This window comes from Bolinopsis microptera, chromosome 4 (genome assembly GCF_026151205.1).
Source record: "Bolinopsis microptera isolate Bmic1 chromosome 4, MBARI_Bmic_1.0, whole genome shotgun sequence".
Classification (NCBI taxonomy): domain Eukaryota; kingdom Metazoa; phylum Ctenophora; class Tentaculata; order Lobata; family Bolinopsidae; genus Bolinopsis; species Bolinopsis microptera.
In genome coordinates, this window is record NC_087075.1 from 5,320,733 (window position 1) to 5,347,262 (window position 26,530).

The 26,530-nt window shown below is 35.8% G+C and overlaps 4 protein-coding genes across 5 annotated transcripts; all 4 read left to right on the forward strand.

Moving 5' to 3' along the window:
- Positions 1 to 2,008: 2,008 nt before the first annotated feature.
- LOC134814530 (proteoglycan 4-like) lies at positions 2,009 to 11,735 on the forward strand. Of its 2 annotated transcripts, none has more exons than XM_063822689.1 (19): positions 2,009 to 2,093; positions 2,346 to 2,523; positions 3,894 to 3,926; positions 4,233 to 4,337; positions 4,553 to 4,712; positions 4,846 to 5,033; positions 5,284 to 5,363; positions 5,558 to 5,680; positions 5,855 to 5,981; positions 6,296 to 6,445; positions 6,575 to 6,674; positions 6,835 to 6,964; positions 8,455 to 8,566; positions 8,698 to 8,742; positions 9,226 to 9,292; positions 9,457 to 9,547; positions 9,770 to 10,015; positions 10,161 to 10,522; positions 10,755 to 11,735. In XM_063822689.1, the coding sequence occupies exons 1-19, from the start codon at positions 2,085 to 2,087 to the stop codon at positions 10,918 to 10,920; spliced, it is 2,472 nt and encodes an 823-aa protein (XP_063678759.1). In that variant the 5' UTR covers positions 2,009 to 2,084; the 3' UTR covers positions 10,921 to 11,735. The 2 variants fall into 2 exon arrangements, with proteins under 2 accessions (XP_063678759.1, XP_063678760.1); XM_063822690.1 differs by having other exon boundaries at positions 8,701 to 8,742.
- Positions 11,736 to 14,163: 2,428 nt separating this feature from the next.
- Positions 14,164 to 16,562, forward strand: LOC134814082 (uncharacterized). The gene is made up of 5 exons (XM_063822089.1): positions 14,164 to 14,244; positions 14,576 to 15,010; positions 15,140 to 15,531; positions 15,671 to 15,839; positions 16,000 to 16,562. Exons 1-5 carry the CDS (start codon positions 14,167 to 14,169, stop codon positions 16,204 to 16,206), a joined length of 1,281 nt encoding a protein of 426 aa, XP_063678159.1. The 5' UTR covers positions 14,164 to 14,166; the 3' UTR covers positions 16,207 to 16,562.
- A 126-nt stretch (positions 16,563 to 16,688) lies between these two features.
- LOC134813902 (uncharacterized protein KIAA0930 homolog) lies at positions 16,689 to 21,357 on the forward strand. The gene is made up of 8 exons (XM_063821834.1): positions 16,689 to 16,868; positions 17,081 to 17,249; positions 17,527 to 17,643; positions 18,172 to 18,322; positions 18,520 to 18,624; positions 18,842 to 19,002; positions 19,137 to 19,271; positions 19,531 to 21,357. Exons 1-8 carry the CDS (start codon positions 16,805 to 16,807, stop codon positions 19,673 to 19,675), a joined length of 1,047 nt encoding a protein of 348 aa, XP_063677904.1. The 5' UTR covers positions 16,689 to 16,804; the 3' UTR covers positions 19,676 to 21,357.
- Positions 21,358 to 21,480: 123 nt separating this feature from the next.
- LOC134813903 (alpha-enolase-like) lies at positions 21,481 to 26,220 on the forward strand. Its single transcript, XM_063821835.1, has 8 exons — positions 21,481 to 21,625; positions 22,720 to 22,914; positions 23,313 to 23,419; positions 23,915 to 24,049; positions 24,201 to 24,334; positions 24,842 to 25,091; positions 25,312 to 25,484; positions 25,657 to 26,220. Exons 1-8 carry the CDS (start codon positions 21,505 to 21,507, stop codon positions 25,841 to 25,843), a joined length of 1,302 nt encoding a protein of 433 aa, XP_063677905.1. The 5' UTR covers positions 21,481 to 21,504; the 3' UTR covers positions 25,844 to 26,220.
- The last annotated feature ends 310 nt before the right edge of the window (positions 26,221 to 26,530 follow it).

The following is a 26,530-nucleotide window of genomic DNA, read 5'->3' on the forward strand; positions in this document are numbered from 1 at the left end:
ATTGTGCTACAATGGGCATAACAGATTTACAATATGTAACTCTATATACTTCATAAAAATACGCACGTAAATTTTCGAGCGACATAAAGCGACATACTTACAATTTCGCTCACAAAGGGACTCGCGAAATCTGAAATCTTTTTAAATAGAGAATAATTTGTGGGGCAAGAAATCTTGCAGGCTGGGTAGGGGGGGGGGTGGGGGGAGTACATTTCGCCACTGCACGTGACACGTGAAAATCGCACTTTTAGTCTCAAAATCCAATCTCATCGCACTTTTTTTAGAATCTTGATAGGGGCATGCATGGCAGGTGCATTACAAGAAAGGATATAGTCTGGGAGTTTTCCAGTTCTTGCATTTGCATCGCCACACATGATAACTTCTCCTTTTTGACGTAGTCTAATACAGAGGGTGTCAAGAGCAGAGAAGGTCTTAGCAGTATAGTCTGGATATTTCTTGACATAGGACGAATATGCAGGGCTAATATAGTAGCAGTTAGAGGTGTACGTGGAAAGGCAAAGAAGGCATGGAACGCCCCTATATCCAATGTCTCCTTCAACCTGATACCTGAGGAGAAGAGCTACGAGGGATATATGATATAATCTATTGCTCAGGATTTACGATTGTGCTCTGCCAATTGCATCACTTGATTTAATTTATTGTATATATATACTGTTTGTCATTTATATGCCTGACTTAAAACCATCCATCAATAAAAATATATATATAATATACTAGGATACAAGGATACAAAAGTGATAATTATTAATTACTTTACTGAGTAGTAATTCAGTAATTGTCGTATGTACAAAACCTGTATAAAACAAAATACTTTATTACATAATAGAATAACTTTACAACCAAATTAAACCAATTCCAAATATATACCTAATAACTAAACATTATAAATACTTACCGATTGGACGGTAGTGTGCTGCCAATGTTCCACTCCTCCCCAGTCCAATCGGTTATCCTTCTTTGCTTGTCATTGCTAAAGGTGTGAACAGTAATAACACACAATAGTTGTAATTCTGAAACAATTTAAGTTCTAATTATTTACAAGTGTGTAGGAATAATTTAGAAATATAAATGAATGTCCTTGCTGTACGGCAGTGTTAAACAAAGAACTGAAACCGAGGGGTTCCGTTCATGCCCTTCACACTTTGTTTCTGTCTGGTTCTAATATACAGTTACAATAATGACTTCACAGATAGAATTGAATGGAATGCTCTTGCTGTGGCAGTAAATTTGGTAGGATCTAGAGTTTTGTTGGAGAGCAGACCAGCTAGGTCAGTGATGTTTTGGGGATGGAAGTTGATTGAATAGTAGATTGAATTTAAACTTATCCCCAGAACCAGGGATATTTATTATTTTAACGTTTAGTTAAAATAGGGCTATGGTGTTGTCCTGGTTGGTGAATACACAATCCTTAACATCTGCTCTCTCCCAAATCAGCCTACTTACCCTTGTGGCAATTTTATTTGGCACAACTCTAATTTTCTTGATACACGGCCAATATTTATACATAGATGTGAGTCCACTTAGCTACTCAATAATCCAAGCACACTTATCGTCTAATCTTAAATTTCTATCAATAGATAATAAATTTTTGACTGTATTGATAAAGAAGACCAGATGATACACATCAGGCCTTGACAAATAATTTATGAGATAAAGTGGAATTATTTGTTTGGGCATTCTTCAGCTCATATTGAAATGGTACAGAGAAAAGACAGTCAAGTCTAATAGGAATAGAAAGTGTCTAAAAGGAATAGTTATATAAGTTATATGAAAGAGAATCCAATGATAGCTAAGAGGAAGAAGGTTAATATCAAAGGTATTTAGTTGAATTTTTTAAGTTTGTAATTATATGGTTTTTAACGTAAATTGTTCATTTTCTGTGAATGTCTTGTTGAGATGCCCAGAGAGGAATTATTTATAATGTTATGTTGAGTATTCATTTAAAAAGTCACATTGGAGTGTTCTGAATAATGTATTGAATTATTACATTTATAGCAAGTATCCGACAAGAAATAAATCTATCGACCCTACCTACCTACAACTTTCTTAGTTCCTCTCCTAACATGTCTCAGGTTTGTTTGTTAAACGTCTTTAATTAAGCTTGGTAATTAAATTTTTTAAAACTTCATTGCTGTAATCTGTAAAACTTAAAAAGTATTTACGTAATAAAAAAAAGTTTGTTTTTAGTAATTTAATTGCTGCCAAATAATGCTGTTCTTTTGGGGTAAATGGATTATAGTCTTGACAACACCACATGTGTCAAGTCCTAATTAATAATTACACATTTCGTACTGAATGTTGCTCACACATGTCCCCATTTTCAGGATCCAAACCACATAGGACTTCTACCCCCTCCCCCACTGCTCCCCAACCAGCCGCTCCCTCTACCTGTGTCTCAGTACCAGGCCCCACCACCATCTCATTATCCTCCTCCTCTTCCTCCTCCTCCTCTTCAGCCAGTCTACAGGATGCAGTATCCTACCTCTACTATGCATGCGCAAGGTGTGGTATAAGATCTACTCCGAGATCAGATATGTGATTTAAGCTAGATCAGAAGTACGATCTTCTGATTTGTATTGGCGATGAAGTGATCCTTCTTCTCTGACTAGAATGATCCAAGTGTGCAGATTGAATGAGATCTTTCTTGCTATCTTTAAGGATCGTATGTTAATCTTGGGCGTTCTATTTTGGAGATTTTAATGCATTATCTGGTCCTGCAAGTTACAGCAAGATTTTGATGAAAAGAAAACTTTAGTTCTGAAAAGAGTTCTCATTGTTCCAAACGTGTTCCTTTCAACTTTCAATGAACTCGCCCTTCAAATTTACTGTGGCTAACGAGGCCAGAAAGAATGAAATCGGAACTTGAAGATCTGTTGTGATCAGTCTATCAGGAAGTTAAGCACTGAACTTGGTCATTGATCATAATCCTTCTTTGAAAACATTTCCTGAGCCGGAGCCCTCGATAAGCCAAGGGAGCCAAGCAATACGATCTCATTGTTATTCCTGTATAGATTGTGTGTACTTGTTATTGTTGTTATTACAATATTACAATACTTCATAAAAATGCCATATCGGTTTATATCCTAGCAGCAACACTAAAACCATTATTGGATTGCAAAGTCTTCTCTTATAATTGTAAATATTTTTGACTGTCATGATTGAATGCCAGTATTGACTTGCTCAGCAATTATATAATTTATTAGTTTACCTTGACAAATATTCTGCCTATTTAAACATTGCCTTTCTGTAGCTGATTTTTGGTTAAGTATATATAATCAGGGTTAGGAAAGTTAATGAATGTACTAATGACTAACTGTTTGAATATACTATTTATATTGTGTGTACTTTGTACTCATTATAATTATGATTGAGATAGTCCATGGAAGCTCTGTCAGCCTTTTTTTATAGAAAAAAGAATGTTTTTTAAAGGAAAAAGGAAAGGAAAGTAAACTTACACTTATAAAATGTTTACATGTAGCATGACTTCTATTTTCAGTCTGTTTTAATTAATTAATTTAACTATTTAATGATAAATTGTGGCAAATTATGCTTCTTGGTTGTAAAATTAAGTTGTAGTACTAAGTTTTCATAGATTTTTTAATTTTGATTCTTTGGATAAATAAATTACTTTAATTTTTTTACAGTTACTGCTTTGTCTTGTAAAGAACCAAGGTGTTCTTGATTATAATATAATATCCTAACACTGCTGTAGTGTTGCTGCTAAGATAGATTTTATATAATTTGATAATGTTAAGCACAATTATAGTGCCATTAAATACATTGTAATCTGCCCGATAAATTTTGTAAAACCGACATTTGGCATCTTTATGTTCAAGTTATATCAGCAACTTTCCAACGAGATATGATTTCAGGTTATTTGAATCCTTATCAGCAGAGTGTACCAGGTAAAGTATTTTACTTCAGTTACTTTTTGTCATCGTTCCAAGGGCAAGCCTTCCTTAGTAACCCCGCTCCTTTGGCATCACCTTAGGGCAAGATGAGTCAATACTGAACCTTGGCTTGGTGACATGTTCCAGATAGTGCTCTTGTTATAGATTGATTAAAGCAGCTGGCACAAGTGGACTTTATGCAAGCCACTATACCTGCACTGCGCCATACCTGCGCACTGCACTATACCTGCGCACTGCACTATACCTGCGCACTGCACTATACCTGCGCATAAGCGCAATACACGGTTAACCTCTCCTCAGGTATCTCAACACAGAGCCACTACAACATAACCCCAGCAGCTGCTCAAGTCAACCCTGTCAACCAGGCACAGGCGATATACGCTGCTGCATCTCAGATGATGATAGGTACGTTGCTCTAGACTACACTTATTACTAGACATTTCTAGCTTTTAGTGTAATTGTATTGCTATTTCAGTGGACAACTCTTCGCGGACAACTTATGATGAACTAAGGATAGTGTCATGAATTTAGACTCTCAAAACTGCTCCAATCCATACGTTTTCTAACAACATATTAAATGACAATAAAAACTGGATATATATTGTAACACTCTAACTCAGGTAATATGATGATGGACCACTTGTCTAGCAACAACAACAACAACAACAATAACAAGAGAAGAAAGAAGCGCAGTGGTTCACCAAAGCGCCGCATGCGATCCCGATCTGAGAGCCCTCAGCGCAACAAGAGAGCTAGGGATGGCAAGAGACGTAGAAATAGGTCCGTTATATTCATTGGTCAGGGTAGAAATTGTTGGTATCTAAACTTTATTAAGGTGAACTTTTCTGAAACAAGTTAGAATGGTGTGTTTATTTTAAATTTAAATGCATAATTAAATAACCCACTATGTCAGGTCCCCTACTTACAAGCGAAGTTACAATCGTGGCTCGGACTCTCCTCAAAAAGTTCAGAGACGTGAGGAAAGGAAAAGCGAAGAAATGAAAAAAGAAGATATGAAGATTGAGGAGAATGACGAGAACTTGTACCAGCCTCCTACTCCTGAGGAAAACGTCGTAGCGGTGGAAGCTGAAAGTGAGAATTGTAAGTTAGATCGTGTTTGTATATTTGAACGTTATTTTTTACAGTTATTCTTTTTCTTATTTCTACAATTTAGTTATTTATTTAAGAGACTTTTACAAAATCCAAACTGCTACAAAAATGTCTGATCTCTCTTATTTCAGTAATCATAATTCAAGATTTAATAGAGATGGTCTCCCTAAATAACATGAGTTAAGAAAGTTGTATAGTGTACAGTACCAATGCAACATGAGCTCTAAATAGAACTATTCAGATGTTCCAGACGGAAACAAGACCCCTGACTACAAAGCTGATGATGGGACACCAAAAACACCTGAATACGACGCCGTCACCGTAAGTAACACCTTTTATAGGTGTTAGTCACCCGTAAGCAACACCTTTTATAGGTGTTAGTCACCCGGAATATTCTTCATTCCTTCAAAAACTGCATTTTATTTAATCTAATTTCTTTTCGTTATCAATAGACTCCACAACCTGACTTGTACCCACATCACGCCCATTTACCTAATAAAATGTTCACTTTACAGGGATCAGCAGTCACTCCCCCTAGATCCGCCTCTCATCAAATAACTATGACGTCATCATCACAAGACAACAAGACGTCATCAAATAACAATAATCAATCAGACTTTATCACTTCGCCCCCTTCGGTTTGTTATGGAAATATAACTTATCGTTGTCTGACTTAACCAGTTTATAGCATATAAGCTATTGTCTGCTTCACACATTTGATTTTGGGTTACTTCGATTTTTCATTTTATATTTATCTTAAAGTACACCATAAATTGGATCTTATCATGTAATTTAATCTAACTGCATTTCAGAGGAAGACAGTAGCATCAGTGAAGGCCACATTGTCACTCAGCCCTAAGATGATCTCTCTAAAGAAGATAGGAGATACTCCAGACTTGTCAAGTCCTGTTCCAGATGTTGGAATAAAGTCTTTAGCAGGTAGCTTGTTTCTTTGAAATGAAATGAAATGAAATGAAATGAAATGAAATGAAATGAAAAAATGTGCTTGTAAACTGTAAAGGGTGAGGTGAACATATTTAGCAGTAAACCACTAAAATCATATGAATTATTTATTCAATTATTATCTATAACGATACGCAAAATGTTTGATCTCCTGTTTATCTCTGGCAATCTGCCAGCAAACTAATTTTTTGTGGACAGTTATTGGTCGTTGGAAGAGTATTCGCTCTACAGGTTTTCTAGCAAAATCAACTTTTATAGGAAGAACGTATATAATTTACCACTTTCCCCAGACATCCTGCGTGAACAAGCTCTGAAGTCAATGAAACGGAAACCGACACCAGAAAGAGAAATTGAAAGGGAAAGTGAGAGTGGGAGGAACACACGTGATGTCACACCAGATCTGGATAACTTCAGAACCCGCGCTGAGTCGCCCACTCTTGGTAAAACCCTCTCCTTCTACCATGCAGAATATTTCTTATTTCACGTTTAAAAACTGCTGAAATGATCTGCTAATTATAAGAATTTGTTTTGGTTCCAGCCAACTAGTAAGTTAAACGAACTTTAATCAGATCGTTCAACTACTGAGACAGCAAAGTTGGTTCGACCATTTGATGACATCGACAGAAACATGTTCAAACCTGAGAACAGTCTCAACTCAGATGAAGACGAGTAAGTCAGCATATTTAGAGTAATTTAGAGTAATTATCACTTTCTCTTACAAATTAGTTAACCGTATTTGAAGTCATTGATAGAGTAATGACTATTTAATTACTTCGTTATTACGAGATGGTGATTTCAAATTTCTTCTTTTGAAATATTTCTGTTCTAGTTTTTACTCGGACGATGAGTTTGATCCAAAGAAATATGAAAAGAATTCAGAAGACGAATTATTAGATAGTCCAGAAAGAAAACACGACTTTACTGGAATTACTATGAACTTTAAAGTTACTCCAAAAGTGGTAAGTTTGTGAATCCTTATTTAAAGAGTTTTTATTGTTCGTGTTTTTATTGGTTCGGTGATTTCAAGGAAGTCAGACTCCCATGAATGTGGAATTCCTCGTTATTGGTGGTAGAATTTGTTAGTGGAATTTTCTATGAAGACTTTTTCGTTACATTGAGTAACGATTGATCAAAACTAAAACACTGTTTTCGATCTGACGGGTGATGGGCTCTCTCTGATGGGACACGGTTCTAAGGGGTACCCGGGGTACGAGTTAACGAATAGTGTTCGTGTCCTTCCACAACCCCCTCTCATTGTGTTTTTGACGGAGGAGAAGCCTAGTTCATCCGCCTGCATCGCTTAATCGAGTTGAAAATTTAGCCAATAACAAACTAAATTACATGTTATACTGATAGCAGGTGTAGAGTTTATAACATACAAATTCTAAATTTTTGACGGCTGACGGTGGTAAGTCGCTATGTTTAATTCGGGACTTTTATAGTCTTGGAGCTCAAAATGTCTCGTGCTGTGAGCCGTATAAACGGCGCACACCACCGCCCCGCCTTTCTGCTTACATTACTTCATGGTTGCGGGGCGGAGCTGGTGCCGTTTGTCTCGGCCTCGAGTGGCGAGTGCTTGCCCATCGAATACACAATTGAAACACTAATTATTTATTGGAATTCTACAGTTTCCAAAACGAAGTACGAGGATATATTAACTTTGAGCTTTGTTTTGGCAACTGCTTCATCGATGGGCGAGTAGGTATTTGTTGTTTAGCAGTGTTGAATATTGGAGCAATTATATAATGCAATGTATATCTCCATCATAATATAGGCTAGTGTAAACATATATAATTAATAATACAAACAAATGGTATTAGTAACTCGCTAGATTATAGATGTTATTTAAACACATATGTTTACGTCAATTATTACTAAAATTAATATTCTTTTTGCTTTAATATAATTACATGTCACATAATGGATTAGTTGAATGAAACGTGTGCTACAAATGTCTACACCTCACGCAAAACTGCGTACCGCTTAGTACTTCATGCTTGAGCGGTACTGCGGTTGACAGTGGCGCGCACTCAATTTAATCACAAATAACGAGCGCGCGGTTTTTTGGAATCTCTCCATTATTATATTAATTAGGTCGCAGTGTTCACGGCCTGTACTGCGTGAACGTCAGAAATATCTTTTAAATTATTTTGCTTCTGAAATTTTGGCTCTAGAAATTAAGAAATGTGACATGTAATTGTAAGATAACAATTAAATAGATCATGTGCGCGGCGCCTACAGCTGACCTACGAATTTCTGAACATTTTTAAATTGTGGCTGTGTGCGCGGCGTACTGTATATGTGTTTGAAATTGAAATTTGAATTTATTTATGAATATAACATTATGTATTGATTGTTTTGTGGTAAATAAAAATTTTTCTTTCCTAAAAAATTTTTCTTTCCTATTTCTCAAATAACCCCACATTCTTACTATTTCTTATTATCCCAGACTAAAGATGAGAAACGTAAAGCAAAGATTGAAAAGAAGCGAGCTAAAGAGCTGAAGAAGAAAAAGAAAGAGGAGAAAAAACTGAAGAAACTCATCAAAAAACAAGGCCAAGGTTTGTAATATTATTTTAAAGCGCTTAATTTTTCATCGACTGATACCGATAAATTTGTATCATAAAACTGAATTGTGATTGATTAAGGTAATGTATCATATCGAATATCAAATTAATCGAAAACATTTCAGCAGATAATTTGGAGACTGAGACTTCTCCCAACAACTCAGATAGAGGTTTGTTAACACGTGACATTAGCACGTGACATTAGCACGTGACATTAGCACGTGATACTCTTTGTAAATTGTACCATCGAATTTCGTTCAAAGATTGCGGCACAAGAACATTTAATTATCTGTGTGCTTGTGGAACTATGATTTGTTAGTTATTAAAAGTATGACGTAAGCCCGCCATTGTTATTTTTCTCGAATAATAATCATACCACATTGAACTCGACCATGATATTGAGATAGGTCTACAAATGTTAGCATTCGGAAAGCCCAGACGTGACTAAAGTCTAATATTTTAGCATTCAAAAAGACGCGCATTTTGACATTACATGCACTAAATCCATTGCGCGCAACAAGTATTGACTGTCGCGCGCGAAAAGTGGCATGCAACGTATGTCAAGTTATTTCGGGAAATGCGATACTAAATAATAATCAAACCCAAATCATTTAATTTAATTCGCTGTTAGATTTACACTCAAATATCCTTAGCGGCTCCAGCCTGGCAACGAAGGTTAATCAGCTCTCACCTTACTGGAGCTGACAGCCCCGCAACTAAGTAAGTTTAAAGAAGCACAAATTCTTACGATAAGAATAGGCCAGGACTTCTCAAATTTCATTTATTCACTCCTTATTAAGGTTCATGTTTTAAGGAAAATGTTTGCGGTTAAGCAGATGTGTCCTTCTTGTGTATCCACAAATTAGTTACAAGTTTAATTTCAGTTCGCCCGATTCTTCCCCTCCGAGTACTCCTGATAATGATGACTCTGAGTTTCTTAAAACGCCTGAGAAGTGCGATCAGATATTCTTTGAGGTGGGTCTAGAAATTATTATTTTTGGGACAAAATTAGCTGACTTTTTTCGGGTTCAAGTAATTAAATTAAAACTGTGATAACGAATGGTTTCCAATACTACCATGAGATTATAATCTCCATCCTACACGGACTGTATAGCTTGTCATGTTTCATTTCTCGATAAAGAGCAGAATCAATAATAATAAAACTACGTAACTATTTTAAAATGAAAACTCCACCAGACCTCCCCATCTACTGAAGAACCGAGACCCAAAAGAAAATCCAAGAGAAAAGTAGTAGTCCTAAACAAAGATCCCACAAACAACACTCCCCAACAACCTGAAGTACCAGAACCTAAACCTGAAGTTAAAACAACTTCGCCCTCTGCTAGGAAACCGTTAGCAGCAGTGTTTAGTGCTACTATCAGAAGTCTTGTGCCGCCTAAAGCAGAACAGAGCAACACTGTATCAACTACTGCAAACAGACAGGTAATGTTCGTCATAGAAATGTGCTAACTGCTTATTAGTGCATAAACATTGGTGTAAACCAACTTTATCCAAGCTATAAAACCTTTAAAATTTCTCCTCGAAACAGCTGAATTTTTCCTTGTATAAACTTATAATTTCCCGCCAGGTTAAAGGATTTAACCCGTTTGCTCCATCATCCTCCCAACCTATTAGACCCACCCCTGCTCCAGCCGTTCCCACCATCACACCTCTAGTTAGACCAACTAGACCAGATACCGTACCTCTAGTTAGACCAACTAGATCGGATACACGTAAAGTTACAGCTGAGGTTAAACAGACAAGGAGGCTAGGAGGTGTTAAAACTATAAAGATCAGGAAAACGGTTCCAACAACAGTTCCTACAACGGTTCCAACAACAGTTCCTACAACAGTTCCTACAACAGTTCCTGAACAGAGGTTTACACCAGCAGTTACTAGTGTGAAACCTGTTGTTAAACCCCCTGTTGAACTGTCGCCTCCCCCTATTGAGTAAGTGTTTATTTAGTGATTGTTGTGGAATTAAAGAACTTGATTCGTCATTTAGATAATTTTCCTGACATTTTCTACCTCAATTTATTTTTATTACGCTTTCGCATGATTTAAGTTCTGACACCGAATGAATGATTTGTAGTCAAAATAAACATTGGTTCACTCCCATGATACGTCATTCTAATTCTATGTTTTAATAATTTACTAACTAATAAGTTTATAACCGTCACAGTGACGATCTTGACGATTTGGACAAGGAACTAGATCTCCTAAATGCAGCCCTGGACATTGAACCAGCTTCCTTCAAATCCAAGTCTAAACCAGAAACTAAAGATGATGATGACGATCTGTTCGCAGATATTGAAGAGTTCCTGAACGAAGAAAGAAGAAATCTTTGAGAAGATTTATTTTTTTAGTGGTTAAATTATTAGCTTTTAAATTTGCGCGGTCGTTGGTTATTGGAGGAACTGTGGAAGAACTATTATTGTTAGCTGAAAGTGTTTTATAGGTCCAGTAAAATAATTTGTATGTTGGTAAATTATTTACATCAGTTAGTGGTTTGAGAGGTCAAGTTGAATCTCGTATAACCTGCTTAGATTTGGACTGGGGGTATGACTGGCATAGAATTGTGTTTAAAATGTGACACGCCACAAACTATGAATAATTCGACACCTAATTCAAATGTAGAAACATGTTGAGATGATGATAACAGAAATATTATATAAAGATCCGCTTCATTAATGCTACAAAGTACAAATGCATGTAGTGAAACTTTCAAATAACTTACAGCTGTTTGAAGTGGGTCCAAATTATTTTTGATGGGTTGAAGTTACGGTGTTTAACATATGCTATTACCTTATTTATCTTCCAAAAATAACGAAAAATGTTGAAGGTCTACTGTGTACTGAATTTTCAATTTTTGTCAAATCGTTCATGTTCTTGGGCTTGATTTCCTGGTTATTTGTGCAACTGGACCTTCATTGATCTGTTTCCCCCCTTTTTATTAATTTTCCGTTTTTCTGCTTGGTAAATTGGATGATTGTTAGCGATGGTTTTCCTCAGGCAATCCCGATAGTAATTGTGGAAACTATTTTAATGTTATCTGGTAAAATCAGTTACATTTTATCTACACATGATGTTTTGTCTGGTTAATTACAGTGAAAAATGTGGGTAATCTTATTAATTTCGCTTATTATTTCAATCAATTCTCAAATCTATTATTTTACTTGTATAAAAGAAGCATCGATACCTTACCTGGGAGTAATATGTAATTCGATGTACGAGTTCAGACTCAGAGTTGAACTGGAATGATCGCATATTTATATTGATAAACAATGCAAAGTGATTACAATCGCTTGGTTGTACTTGTAGGTTTATAACCTATCAGGACGCGCGCCGAGTTGAAACAAATATTTTACGAGTATCACCGGCCGTTAATCGCTTAGTCATAACATTACTAATTTACCTAACTAATTGCTAGTCTATTGCTCACTACTCTCACGTATAGAAGCGCCGAGCAGTGGTATTAATTAATTGGGATTTAAATGGCGCGCGTGCCAGGTAAATTGTTATTAAAATAACAAATTGCTCGTCCATATTAATGAACTCGGTATGTCGCACAATTCGAAAAAATATAGACACATTCTATTTATTATAATATTCGTTTAGGGAATATAATAGTAACTAATCGTTATGGAATACATCATAACTATTCTGCAAATTGAACAAAATATTAAAAACAGAAAAGCCGCACGCATGCGCGTTAGATATTTCGCAATAATAAGTGACAGTGCTTACTAAAATCGAGCGCTGCGCTGTATATTTTGAAACTGGCGTTTAAACATTAAACGAGTCTTCCAAATTTTAATTTTTTTTTTCTTTGAATGAATCTCTGTGCGGGGATATCATAAAGTCATTTGGAATTATTTTGAACTCCGGTAGAGCTTGGTGAATCTTTAAATTCTCATTCATGGTGTGAGATCACGTGAGATTGGCTAAAATTACACATATTGCCACATGCAGATAAGTCAGGTGGTACAAGAATCTTCGATTTGAAATCCTTAGAACAACAGTGATTTCTCTCCGGGGAAACAGAGGGGCAAGAAAGAACTTTGTTATGTGGATATAGAGAGTCTAGATTTGAACTTGGAGACACAAGGCCAACTAGGGTAAATTTCAAATGTTTCTGCCAATATTTAAGTTGGGGAATATATTGAATTTTTGAAAGTTTCATTTTATATAGGGTCATTCATCATTGTGAATGAATAAGTTTATATATGAGTAATTATTCAATGATTGGATGCAACATATCAGCTTCACCATTTGAAAAACCCTGCAGATCCTGGTGGCAAGTGGCCTTCAGGAAAAATTCACTAAACTTGCTAAATGTTTTAAGAAGGGCTTCAATAACTGCTCTTACTGACATAATAGCAACAAAACGGCTACGTTGGTTTGGACATGTCAGTAGAATGCCTGAAGATCGGTTACCTAACTATCTACTTGAATGGAAACCCAAGCATGGGAAACGATCAAGAGGCAGGCCTAGGAAGAGCTTAAATGATGTATTTATTGAAGATGCTGAGCAGAGATTGGATCGTAATGGACTCACGATTGATTGTATGAGAAGATTGGCTGCAGATCGAAAAGGATGGAGAATTATTACCCGTCGAAGTTGTATAATACAAAGTAATGACGCAGATGACGCAGACTAATCCTTTTGGATGGAGATCTCGCCATGTAACATGTGTATGTTGCTAAATGATAACACTTTCTGCACTGACTGTGAGAAACAGGATAGATCTGTTTTTTTGTCTAACATTCTTTTTTAAACCTTTTTAAGAGAGGTTGGGCCAAGATGGCCCACGAGAGGATAGCATTGAGATGCTCTGCCTACCTCTGGGGTATGGCTACCCAAACAGTATATATACAATAAATTAAATCAAGTGATGCAATTGGCAGAGCACAATCGTAAATCATGAGCAATAAATATCATCTATCCCTCGTAGCTCTTCTCTTCAGGTATCAGGTTGAAGGAGACACTGGATATAGGGGTGGTTCATACCTTCTTTGCCTTCACACGTACACCTCTAACTGCTACTAGAACACTCCTCTTTATATCCATGCTCAGGCGTGTCCTGATGTTGTACATCAACTGGCTGTAGTCTTCCTTCATCTTGATGGCTATCAACACAGCAAGTCTCTTATGAAACGCTTGGCCTCAGGTGCCATTCCTCCTGTTGTGGTAAATACAAGGGGGAAGAATGACCCTTTTTTCCAGTTGTAGCACAAGATAGATTCGTTTACATTTCTTGCTTGGTGGTGTATCAGGCAATAAATCACTTGACAATACATTCATTGTCTTATTTTGCAGTAATGACTTACGATGTTATTACTTATTGGAAATATCTCTCTCCAATATATATGTTCTTTTAGAGTATTGGAAAAGCATCATTTATTTAACGGCAATTTTTTTCTTCTGGGCCTAAGGTCATACTTTTTGATCACTTCCTTAAAGAATATATGCTTTAATCTGAAGGCTTAATAAAGACGTATTTTGGTAATTAACTACCTATTGTAAGGCATTTGTGTGTGGCTGTTTTTATTTATAGTTGATTTAACTATTCAAATATTCTTCCAGCTTTAAAATGAACATTGCTCTTCGTCATGTGATAAGAAACTCACTTGGATTAGTCAGAAATTTTTCCACTGAACCTGCAAATGAAGTAAGTGCATTTGAAATGTGTCAGCAATTTTTGATATAATTTGAGTTGCTCCAGTATGCCATTTTGATAGAGATATTATAATGTATTATATTGCATATCAATACGATCATAATTTACATTTTCGCTTTAATTAGGTTGCCCCACCAAAACAACAGGATCCTTATGTGGAGCACCATAAAAAGCACCATTTTATATATCACATAGGTAGCAAGTAACAAAATTTAATGTGTACTTTATGAGTATATTTTATTAGCATCTAAATTATTGAACATTCGTTATTGTTGCGAAATTTTATAATTCAATTCAGTACTCATAAAATCAATTCTCTCAGGTTTATCACGTCAAAAGGAAGAATGCTACAGATAAATCATTTGAACAACAAAATGCTCCGTATTTGTCCCATCCAAAATCTTCAATTCCATCCCAGCAGTATGTAAAAATAGATAAAACATTTCAAAAACGATTAGAAGAATCAAAGGATGTCTTCAATCAAGAAATAACAGCAGAAGTTATGAAATCATCTCATCAGTTTCGTCAACCTTATTCATCTCAACCTACCTCCCAAATAGCATTCCTCACTAAAGAAGAGCTTGAGGTGGCCAATGAGAATGCTCGGAGAAGGGTTGTAGAAATATTAGACAGCAAACCTGTTCCTTCTACTGTCAGACCAGATGTTTCTCAGGCTGTAGAAAATGATCCGGGTTTGGCATGGCTTTATGACAGTTCAATAACTTTTGTTGATTGCAGTAAAGATGCTTCTGATCAGGTGTGTACACTACATCATTTCTTACTTTAACTGTAATCTATTGGATTTCTTAAAAGTCCTGTTCTTTGAAAAAGTATGGTCATAATTATATTTGTATCATAATGAAACTTAATGGTGCTTTAATTTCAGGATAGATACATCGTAACTCGAAACATTGATGGGTCTCTTACTCATGACCAACACCCAGAAAGAGACATAATCCACGGCAACTTCTTTAAAAGACCTGATCAAATTTACCCACCATTCGATTTTCTGGAATCGGATGAGCTTTTCTCAGAGATTTTAAGTTCAGATGAGTCAGACAAATTGGGCATGCTTGATGCGTTGCCACATTGTTACACTTCTGACCACCCTATCTTTCAAAAGCGTTTTAATCAGATCACAGATGCGATGCTTAACAACACTTCATTAATGGATTCAATGATTCTTTCCAACCATTTTGTACCTATGATAGAGAGAGCGTTGACCAACAAGCATCATGATGTCTCTCTCCTAATCAATCATCTTCATAATACAGGGAGGTTGGTGTTTCTGTAATTATTTCGTAAGAATGTGACCGCATTATAATTAATCTCTAATGATGGCTTAAATTTAATAAGTGGCCCTACTTTTTATAACTGGTCCAAACTTTTGACACTTGTAAATTTGTTTCACTTCCAGGACACAGATTGCTGCAGAACTGACAAGTTTAGTCTACTACAAAGATAAACGAGCTTGTAAAAAGATGGAAACATACCTTGCCGGTCAAGTTCTCATATTTAATGGGGCAGCTATGAAAGTTTCGCTTGATAGAACGCGCCGGCTGAAAAAAGATGAGAAGACTATCAAGGTAAGGAAAGTATTAATTATAATAATTATAATTATAATAATTATAACGTCACACCCAATATTGCCCCATTATTGCCAACTCTGATATGATACATATTACATATTCTGTAAATATCAAAACTTTAGTATCACAGAAATTATACATATCTCTTTTATTTCAGGTCAGCTTGATATGCGATGTGGACGTACAAGAAGTCAAATCTGTAAAAAACAGCTCAGACGGAAAAGCCTTCATTGCCACCTTGAAAGATCACGAAGTTGCAGAAAGTCTCCATAACCTCGGGAGAGGAAATTGCAAATTTGTGAACTCTAATAAATTTGAATTCTTCCCTGTTAAGGGAAAAATTAATAAGAAAAATAAGAACTGATGAGACAAATAAAAAGTTACTTACAAGTTTTTCTATCAATAATGTCTAACATTTGGTTGCCATAGTTCCTCTAATTTATTATGAGTTAATTTATTCTGACTGTACAGTGTACTTAAAGGCAGGAATTTAGATTAATTGAACTTTTATAAGAATCTATTTTCAACTGTTTTATAACTTATAAATTGCTTGTTCTACAGTTTGGCAGTTAAGTAGACCCGCTGTCACGCTATATCTTCTTCAGAGCAACTTAAAAACTGGACTGTATAGTTTTAAAATAACTGGCTAGAAATAACAGGCTGTTATATTGATGCCGAGAAACAATTTGAAATTGATCTAATCTCAGCTGAATTTCGATATGTCTGTAGTTTAACTGCAATAAACAAAGTTTACAAAGTAGCTTAAAACTTCAGCTACTCCTTGAGGATAAAATATGTAATATTACCAATTGCGTCATGAATTGTATATTTCATAATAATCCGTCCAGGTAAAACCAATATGGCGGATTAAAAGAAAATAGCAACGTCTGTAGTAACCAGTAGTAACCAGTAGTAACTAGTTGTAACGTCTGTCAAGATCTTATCTTGACTGCCAACATTTGATGGAATGGCGTAAGCTGAGGCAAATCATACAACAAGCTAGGAGCCAGGCTAAATCTCAGAATGGTACGTGGTTTTTAACATCTCACTAAAAGTATCTTCCTTACTGTGTACCTCAGCTCCGATATCCAAGTTAACAGATAAATACCACAAATAACATCTATAATGATGGTAAAAGCACAGTAAACCTGCTCGATGATTGCTCGCGTTTTTAAATCTTAGTTATCGTAGATTAAATTATCTCTCTTTGCTCCCCCCACGACACCTAAATACTCCAGGTAAGATATGGTACGATCTGTATCAGGAGCACATAGTGTCCCAACTAGATGGTAGTACAGACGACATGTTGTTCTACGTGAGACACAGTACACCCCAGCTAGATGATCCTAGTACTCTATTAGAGATATTCAGGGTAGAGGACGTGAAGAAACCTGACTTTAACAACAGGTGGACCAAAATTATATTAATTTGAGCGGAGTGGGCTAGAATTAAAGCAATGTCGTTAGGTTTTATGTTTTTAACAGTAAGGTGAAAATAATGTTATCGGTAAAGATGTTTGACATGAACTTTTTTTAAAAGTTCATTCTGGCCTAGAACTCGTCATTGAAATGCTTCTTAAATTATTTAAATATCTTCATTTGAATGTTGATGACATGCAACAAATTTGTTATCAAAAAAGGCATACTGATAATTTTCCCTTTAAACTGACCTGATAACTTTACAGGAAGTATAGTTGGATGGAAACGTTTTATCTGAACATGCTGCTTCACCATTTCAACTTCATTATGACGTGCGCGGTGTGTGAACAGAAACCACCAGGCAAGGCTCTCAAGATATACAGGTAATTACTTAATTACTAGATACTATTGGTTATTACTAGTTACTATTGGTTACTACAGGTTACTACAGGTTACTACTGGTTATTACTAGTTACTATAGGTTACTAGAGGTTATTACAGGTTACTATTGGTTACTACAGGTTACTATTGGTTACTACAGGTTACTATTGGTTACTATTGGTTACTACAGGTTACTATTGGTTACTATTGGTTACTATTGGTTACTATTGGTTACTATTGGTTACTATTGGTTACTACAGGTTACATAATCTGGGTACTGGCGGGGTCTTTCTATCATATTACCGTTTTCTTGCGTCGAAGTTGTCTATCTGTTGATCATCGTACTGATCTTCTATACAAAACCTTAGTTCGTTAAATAAGTCACGTGATCTAACAACCAATATAACAGTGTTCCCTTGTTCCCGTTAAATAACTCACGTGATCTAACAACCAATATAACAGTGTTCCCTTGTTCCTGTTAAATAAGTCACGTGATCTAACAACCAATATAACAGTGTTCCCTTGTTCAGGAGTTTTAGTGTCCCTGTGTACGGGTCTCCCAACAAACACAACATGAGCGGTAAAGCTAAGAGCACTAGTATTTCCTATCCTAACATTTACTTCTCTGTTTTTAACTTTGATGAGATCTTCAATGGGATTGTTCTTACTGATAATGAAATGGTTGGTTGGATTAAGTTAAATTAGTTAATTAACTGAGTTAATTAAATAGTTTACTTATCTCTTGATTAATTATATATTTTTTGTCTTCCATAGTATAACTGACGCACTGCTAACCGTACCAAGAATCGGGAATCCTCTTCTGAACTTGGATACTTATTTTATATATTTATTTATATAACTTAAAATCATTGTTTTAGGTTTGCGTTGAGCTGGTAGCTGTTGACAAAGCAGAAACAGTACAAATATCAGTTTTCCTGGGATCTATCAGATACGAGATACTGAGATCAACCTTGGAGAACAGGGTCAGTCCACATACTACCATTCCTTTAAACCGAGATTTTCTTGCAGCTCCTTGACAAATTCACATCAATTTTACTGTTAAAATAATAAAATAACTGTTTTCAGCCGCGATCAATCAGTCAATTAATTAATTAATCAGTCAATTAATTAATTAATTAATGAATTGATGAGCAATCATCCTTAATTTAAAAAACACCCTCCTCATTCCTCTCCTCCCAGGCAAGTCTGAAGAGTAAGTTCCTGAAGCAAGTTTCTCTGGGTCTCTACCCTGGAGAACAGACCTCTCAGTTCATCACAATGAATGGTCCCAAGTGTAGAGGCAGAGTGGAAATGTGTGTCAGTTCTTTTAAACCGGATATCAACAAGGACTTCGTTGTCAGGTAGAATTTCTTTACTCGACTGAAATTCATGAGTAAGTCTTCAGAGCAAGAAGGTATTGCAATCTCGCCATTCAAACTTTCTGACAATTTGGACAGTTTAAATCTCATATCCTCTGACTAAGCTCCTCCTTTAGTTTTGACAGAGAAGCAGATCACCTGGAGACAGAAGGCGGGAAAGGAGGGGGAGGGTCCTCGGTAAGGTCTGTTAGTAGGTCAAGTGAACCAGACACCTCAGATAGTAGGCGACTCAGCTCCAACTCCAAACAAAGGTTTGATAAAAGTTGCTTTTAAGGGCGGGAACTTCATCTAGCTTTAACAGGACAGGGTTGGGTACAAGGTCTTAAATATTTACTCAATAACAGTTGCAGATTGCAGAACTGCTTTCTTTTTGTTTAGATATCGAAGTTCACGAAGATACTTTACTAATTATCAAAAAACTAACCCTAATTAGCACTAATTAACTCTAACTAACACTAATTACCCCTAATGAGCACTAATTAACACTAATTAACACAGCTGCTCCCCCAGATACGTATCTAACAACTGGGTATTTAAACCCTCTTCCTCCCACAACTACGTTAACGCTCAGCTAACCTATCTGACTCTCCGCTGGGACGAACTTCTAGACGACCTGATAGAGTGTAAAAAGAAGCCTACTCTTAAAAGCAGATAGATTTTACTGAACTTGTAAAGGCATGTTATCAAGTGTGCACTGTGCAGTTATCACCCTTAAACTTACTCAGTTTCAATTGAGTTATGGTTAATTTGACATTATATAATATCGTCCAGTTGTTTCTTTTTTGTAATGTGATTTTTAAAAGTCCAGTGGGTTAATAAATTATGTTTTTGAAATTTTGAAGCTCTATTTTTGATCATACTGAAGATTTACATGTTTTAAGGTATTTTTTACCTATCTTTTTATCACTAAAATTATTAAACATAATTCGGTGGTACGTGTGATGTGACACTGTTGATTGACCCAACAGGTTATAGCAGATATTAAGTTTCTCTTTTTGTTGAGTTTATGTATATAATTACAGAAAGATATAATTAATGATGGGTAAGAACAGTAATTATTGTACTATATATACTTATATAGCTGAGTTGTAGAAAAAAATATATCGAACAAAATGGAACATTCTCGAAACGTGGTGAATCAAATTGCTCGTTCAGCTAAATATGTGGCGACGGCATCTTATGTATTTATATGTGTAATACAAGACACATCTAAACCAGAATATTCGGGTTAATGAGGTCCCATCTATTCAATTATCTCCGCTTACCGTGCAAGTCAGCTGTTCTTATCTCATTAGACACGTTATCTTGTGACTACACCACAAGGAGTATCTCAAGGAGCAGTATATCTGTCATGTAAGACCACGTTTCCAAAACTTCGTCAAAAGTACCACTACCGCTCGGCGTGGTGGACACTCTTTTGAGTTCTGTGCCATGCTAGCATATTCTACAATCATTACTGAAGTTGTATCTCAAGTATTGTTACTCGTCATTTATGTGCTTCTTTGCCGTGGACTGGAACATGAAGTACGACAACCCGGACACTTTCGGATAAACCTCATCAAACTATTGAAATAAGTACCGTACCCCCTTTAGCCCCCCCCCTTTCTATTTGGTACACTAGACCTCTACCCCCCCCCCCCCCCCCCCCCCCCCCCGGCCCCCTGGAATCACATCACATTACCCTGCTGACCAACCTTCCAGAACTATTATTGTACTCTTGCAGAATATTCTCGTGATCATTCATTATTCCTTGGTAGATTGTTCTCCTCTCCCATTAATGTAATGCATTTTGTTATTTAGCAGTCTGCCTATTGCTGAGACACGAGATTATTGTACCGCTAATATGTGTGCTTTTTAAATTATAATTGCATTTAACAGTAATGAATTTATTAGTCAGTAAAAGATCCGATTGTGATCGGCATTTTTGTTTTTCCCTCTTTTTTGTTTGTTTGTTTGTTTGGTTTTACGTATCAGATGCAAGGCTAGATTTAAAATTGTCCTTTAAGGTCAAAATCGTTCTCAGTAGAATGTTCTCAAGTAAGTTTCTAGAATTTTCTAAATCTTATAAATGTTAGTCAGATTTTATAGAAAAAGCTGTTTTTATTCTCTGGTTAAAGTTTGTTTCTATATTAGATTTAATTTATGTTTTCGAATATATAATTATAATCATTGTTTTAGTAAATTCTTTTTGATTCATTACAGAATACAGGTAATAAATGTATTATATAAAGTTTGTGAATTTGTTGAGTTTTAGTTCAAGTAAAGGTTTCAGAAACAAACTTATATGCGATTGATGTTGTTTATTAAAAATTAGCACAAATAATCATTAATCACTTGAATTTAGAGCTTATCTAAAATTGCTATCGTAACTGTTCAAAAAGTGTATTTATTATTTATCCTAAATTTAACCATCCATTTAACTAATTATTCAACTTATTTTCTAATTGATAGATTAACTAATTAACCGTAATAAGTGAGTTAGTGATGATCAGGTCAATCCACGCTCGTCAGATATTTGACAGTAGAGGTAACCCAACAGTTGAAGTGGATGTTACAACTAACTCCGGTTTATTTAGAGGAGCTGTACCTTCTGGTGCTAGTACCGGTTAGTTAGTTAGTTAGTTAGTTAGTTAGTTAGTTAGTCTGAAAGTTTGTTAGTTAGTTAGTTAGTTAGTTAGTTAGTTAGTTAGTTAGTTAGTTAGTTAGTTAGTTAGTTAGTTAGTTAGTTATTTAGTTAGTTAGTTAGTTAGTCAATTTGTTTGTTTGTTTGTTTGTTTGTTTGTTTGTTTGTTTGTTTGTTTGTTTGTTTGTTTGTTTGTTTGTTTGTTTGTTTGTTTGTTTGTTTGTTTGTTTGTTTGTTTGTTTGTTTGTTTGTTTGTGAGTTTATTGACTGCTTTTTTCTGTTAGTTTTTCTGCTTGAATTTTTTCCATTTCACCCTTTTGTAAAAAGGCAATAATGAAAGGTTACGAATGGTCGTTTTTGCAGAAAAACGTGGATTTTGGAGATTGCGGTAGGTGGGTCAAATATATGTTGTGTTCCTTACTTCCGTTTGTTACCATGTCAACTTGCCGTCGCACGCGTGCAAGGATTGCTTGCGGAGATGTGGTGTATAGCTAGCCTGTGGTCAATGAATGCGCGGCGCGAGCATATTTTAATGTATACTATGAGTATGTAATGTAAAGTATTATGTAATAAGCCCAATATGTACGTGCCATGCGTAGTGTAGTACTGATGTGTTTCAATATTTTTATTATGAAGTGAGCTGATTAGTCGATTAGAGCTTAAATTTATAGTGAATGTTGAATGGAAATCTAGCGTCCGCCAAAACGAAACAACGGGCGCAATTCTTGTTCTGTCTACAGGTCTAATTGTTTGTATCCAGTATGTTATGAAAAAAGTTGCCTTTTCGCTCGTTTGTTTGTTCATCAATAGTTAATCGATAAAAAGATTTTAGCAAACGCGATGTCACTTCATGGTCGATGCAAACAACATGAATGTAACCACAAACAAGGATCGACCGGGGCCGCTTTTTTGGCCAGGCCCGAGACTGGAAAAAAGTGCCGGGACTAGTCAAAATTCGGCTGATTTTTTACCGAGACTGGGATTAAGCCGGGATCCCGGTCGAACCTTGACCACAAATATTATCCCAACAATACCACCAGTATTACCTCCACCATTCTAATATTCCCCATCTACAGGAATCTACGAGGCACTTGAGCTCCGTGACGGAGACAAGGCGAACTACATGGGTAAAGGTGTTAGTCAGGCTGTAGATAACGTTAACAATAAGATAGCTCCTGCTCTTATCGCTAAACAGTTCAATGTAACTGAGCAGAGTGCTATTGATAACTTTATGTTGGAGATGGATGGGACCGAGCATAAGAAGAATCTGGGTAAGTGTTGTTTTTTAATTAGTTTATAATAAGTTGATTGCTTTGTAATTAGATGTTGTTAATCATTGTTATTTACAAATTGTTGGCGAATTTCAGCTGATCTTATAGAGATCAGGCCACCATCGGTTTTAATCTTTAAATTTGTTCAGCCACTTTGTGTCTGAAAATTAAATTGTAACAATTATAATCATTATTAATATAACATTGAGTATGTCCACCCTGTTGTTAACCTAACAATATGTTGTATAGTACGATATGAATATGAGCCTAAACCTATGTTTTGTATTGTAAGATATAAATGACCCTAAACCTATGTTTTGTATAGTAAGATATAAATGACCCTAAACCTATGTTTTGTATAGTAAGATATAAATGAGCCTAAACCATGGCCCTAATAGGAGCTAACGCTGTTCTGGGGGTATCACTAGCTGTGTGTAAAGCAGGGGCTGCTGAGAAGGGTGTCCCACTGTACAGACATATTGCTCAGCTGGCTGGAAACGATAAGGTTCGTTGGGTTGACTTCTAGTTTAGTTTTCCTCGTACAGTTCAGAGTTCTGGGTCAGGCGTTGAATTCGCTTTAATTTCGAGGTCGTAAAATCTTCTGAAGAATCTGCTGCGCGCCATCTCCTAACGACATGGAATTGATTAAAACATGAAGTTAAAGCGCTTTTTCTTGAGTGCGCGTAATTAAATAATTGAACAGACCATGCATATATATTTGTTGATCTGGTTTTAAAGAGCTACCTTACGGCTTACTTAAACAAGCTTAGGGGGGAACATTTCCAATTGTTATTTCAATAGAGCAAGGTATATGTAATGTGAGCAACACGAGATGCTCCTAAACTTATTTATAAATCTGCTCATTGGAGACCAAGTTAATTAACATCGTAAATTTAGCTTGAACCTGCAACATGACACGAAAGATAGGAACCCACATTTTTTGTTTATCAATAAGTTTATAGGGTATAGGGGCACATTTCTTCATACCATAACTTTACAGGTAATCCTACCTGTCCCAGCGTTCAATGTAATAAACGGAGGTTCCCACGCGGGTAACAAGTTGGCCATGCAGGAGTTCATGATTCTTCCTGTGGGTGCGGCCTCATTTACTGAGGCCATGAAGATTGGAAGCGAGGTAATTCATTGATGATTTATTCAATTACTGGTTACCGAAATTGTTCAAACTGTCAATCAAAATGCTGATATGTTAATTAATTTTCATAATTTAGGACCAGAAGTATATCTTATTATCTGGTAAGGATCCAGTAAATCTAACCTCACATTAGGTGTACCACAATCTTAAGAATGTGATAAAAAGTAAGTACGGACTGGACGCTACTAATGTGGGAGATGAAGGTGGATTTGCTCCAAATATCCAGGATAACAGAGAAGGACTGGAGCTCGTCATGACTGCAATCAAGTAATTAGCGTTAATTAATTATGTGATTATTAGCGTTAATCAATTCTCATTCTTATTCTGTTAGGAGCGAGCTTAAAAATTTGCACCAAAATTTCAAACACCTATTTCAACAGTTCTACTTTTAATCAACTTTGCAACCACAATTTTTTAACGTAGACGTTATTGCGTTTTTTTTCTGTTGCTATTTTAAAAATATGTGTAGTGTATATATAGTGTATGTGCATTAGCTGAAAGCTAAAACTGAATTCTTTCAAAGAGTAGCTCGTAATCTCGGATACCTGATCTTCGTTTATGGATGTAATGGCAATATTATTTATCCACTAACCGAACTATTTATAAAATTATTCAATTATCATTGAATAACAATATTGTCAAAACCTTGCAAAAAAGTTAATTGCATATGGTAACTTTATCGGAGTAATAATTGCTTTAATGTCCACAGTTCCTAGAAATATTTATGTGAAATTAGAAATACAGTAAATATGTTAACCGATCTTCACACCACAGGAAGGCAGGTCACGAAGGTAAAGTAGAGATTGGCATGGACGTAGCTGCTAGTGAGTTCTTCAAGGAAGGTAAATACGACCTGGACTTCAAAAACGCAGACTCCAAGGAAGCGGACCACCTGTCCTCAGATGCACTAGAACAAGTGTACCACGAGTTCATTGCTAACTACCCCGTAGTTAGTATTGAGGATCCGTACGATCAGGATGATTGGAATGCATGGAGTAAGCTTACTGCTGCCACTGATATCCAGGTTGGGATGGCTTTTAGTTGTGATCTTACTTTTGTATATTGTTTTATAATTATAAACTGTTAAGTTTACTTTTACTGTTAAGTTTACTTTTACTTTTACTGTTGTAGTAGTTAGCATGATGTTTATATTTTATGTTAGTTAAGTTAAATAATGTTAAAGATAAAATTTCTAAGTTCGTACAAATAGTCCAGTAAACTTCTGAGCTGTAATAACTTTACAGATAGTTGGAGATGATCTACTGGTAACCAACCCTCGAAGAATCAAGACTGGAATTGAGAAGAAGTCCTGTAACGGTTTACTTCTGAAAGTTAACCAGATTGGATCAGTTACAGAGAGTATTGAGGCCTGTAAACTGGCACAGAGTAACGGATGGGGAGTGATGGTCTCCCACAGGTTATTACTGGATAATTACTTGTTGATTAGTGGAAAATTGCTTGATAATTAGTGTATAATTATGTTACAATAACTGGACAATGACTCCTTAATAACTGTATGATTTACTAGTGGATAATTGATTACTGGATAATTAATCACTGGATAATTAATTACCGGATAATTCCAACAGGTCGGGAGAAACAGAAGACACATTTATAGCAGACCTGGTAGTTGGTTTGTGTACCGGACAGATAAAGACAGGTGCCCCGTGTAGAAGTGAGAGACTGGCAAAATACAACCAGATATTGCGAATAGAGGAGGAGCTGGGAGATGAAGCTGTCTACGCTGGCAGAAAGTTCAGAAACCCTCTCAATTAGAGCCTGCTTAGTAGCTTTCAATATTATTATGTTTAGTTTATGAGTTAGTAGTCCAGGCTAGTGTTTTTGGACTGAACAGTTTAAGCTTTGATTTATTTCATATAGTACTATTAATTATGGTTCTGAATTTTTGAGCAATATTGTTTTCCAAACTTTGAATTTTTCGTTCGCTATGTTTTCCACGTTTTAGTGCATACAATTAAATTTTTCTAACTTTCTTTTGGAAGACTATTAAATTATTAATTTCGCACATCTTCATTAAATTATCTAGACGCATGGTTTAGATCTAAGAGTTTTAATGTTCGTGTGACAAAGAATGTCAAAATTAGAATATATTTATAACTAGCTTGTCATGTTTGATAAGAATTTGTTGTAAAGTCACGAGTTTTAATTCTAAGACTAATGGAATTATTTCTAAATTTATTTTTAAACTAAACATCAATAATGAAGATTAAAGATTAAATATAAATGTGTCATGTGGTTGATTATGCCAATTTCCAAACCTTCGCCGTAAAATTGCAAAAAAACTGACTTTCGGCCCAAAAGTAGACAAAGGAACCATTAATTTTGTTTCACGTCGTAACCCCCATTAATTGTTCACTTAATTTTACTTATATATAGTGTATCGGCCATCGGGGCGAAAGCCACGAAATAGGCGCGCACTCGTGCGGCGCGGGCCTACAACAC

Bases quoted from the DNA above. Each gene is read 5' to 3' on its own strand.
- LOC134814530 (XM_063822689.1), top strand. The intron at 5,034-5,283 runs GTAAGTTAGATC...AGAACTATTCAG, and splicing joins GGAAGCTGAAAGTGAGAATT to ATGTTCCAGACGGAAACAAG. The intron at 6,446-6,574 runs GTAAAACCCTCT...AACTTTAATCAG, and splicing joins CGCTGAGTCGCCCACTCTTG to ATCGTTCAACTACTGAGACA.
- LOC134814082 (XM_063822089.1), top strand. From the start codon at position 14,167: ATGAACATTGCTCTTCGTCATGTGATAAGAAACTCACTTGGATTAGTC. The intron at 15,011-15,139 runs GTGTGTACACTA...CTTTAATTTCAG, and splicing joins GTAAAGATGCTTCTGATCAG to GATAGATACATCGTAACTCG. The intron at 15,532-15,670 runs GTTGGTGTTTCT...TTTCACTTCCAG, and splicing joins CATCTTCATAATACAGGGAG to GACACAGATTGCTGCAGAAC.
- LOC134813902 (XM_063821834.1), top strand. From the start codon at position 16,805: ATGGAATGGCGTAAGCTGAGGCAAATCATACAACAAGCTAGGAGCCAG. The intron at 17,250-17,526 runs GTGGACCAAAAT...ATAACTTTACAG, and splicing joins AAACCTGACTTTAACAACAG to GAAGTATAGTTGGATGGAAA. The intron at 19,272-19,530 runs GTTTGATAAAAG...CTGCTCCCCCAG, and splicing joins AGCTCCAACTCCAAACAAAG to ATACGTATCTAACAACTGGG.
- LOC134813903 (XM_063821835.1), top strand. From the start codon at position 21,505: ATGATCAGGTCAATCCACGCTCGTCAGATATTTGACAGTAGAGGTAAC. The intron at 24,050-24,200 runs GTAATTCATTGA...ACCTCACATTAG, and splicing joins CCATGAAGATTGGAAGCGAG to GTGTACCACAATCTTAAGAA. The intron at 25,485-25,656 runs GTTATTACTGGA...TAATTCCAACAG, and splicing joins GGAGTGATGGTCTCCCACAG to GTCGGGAGAAACAGAAGACA.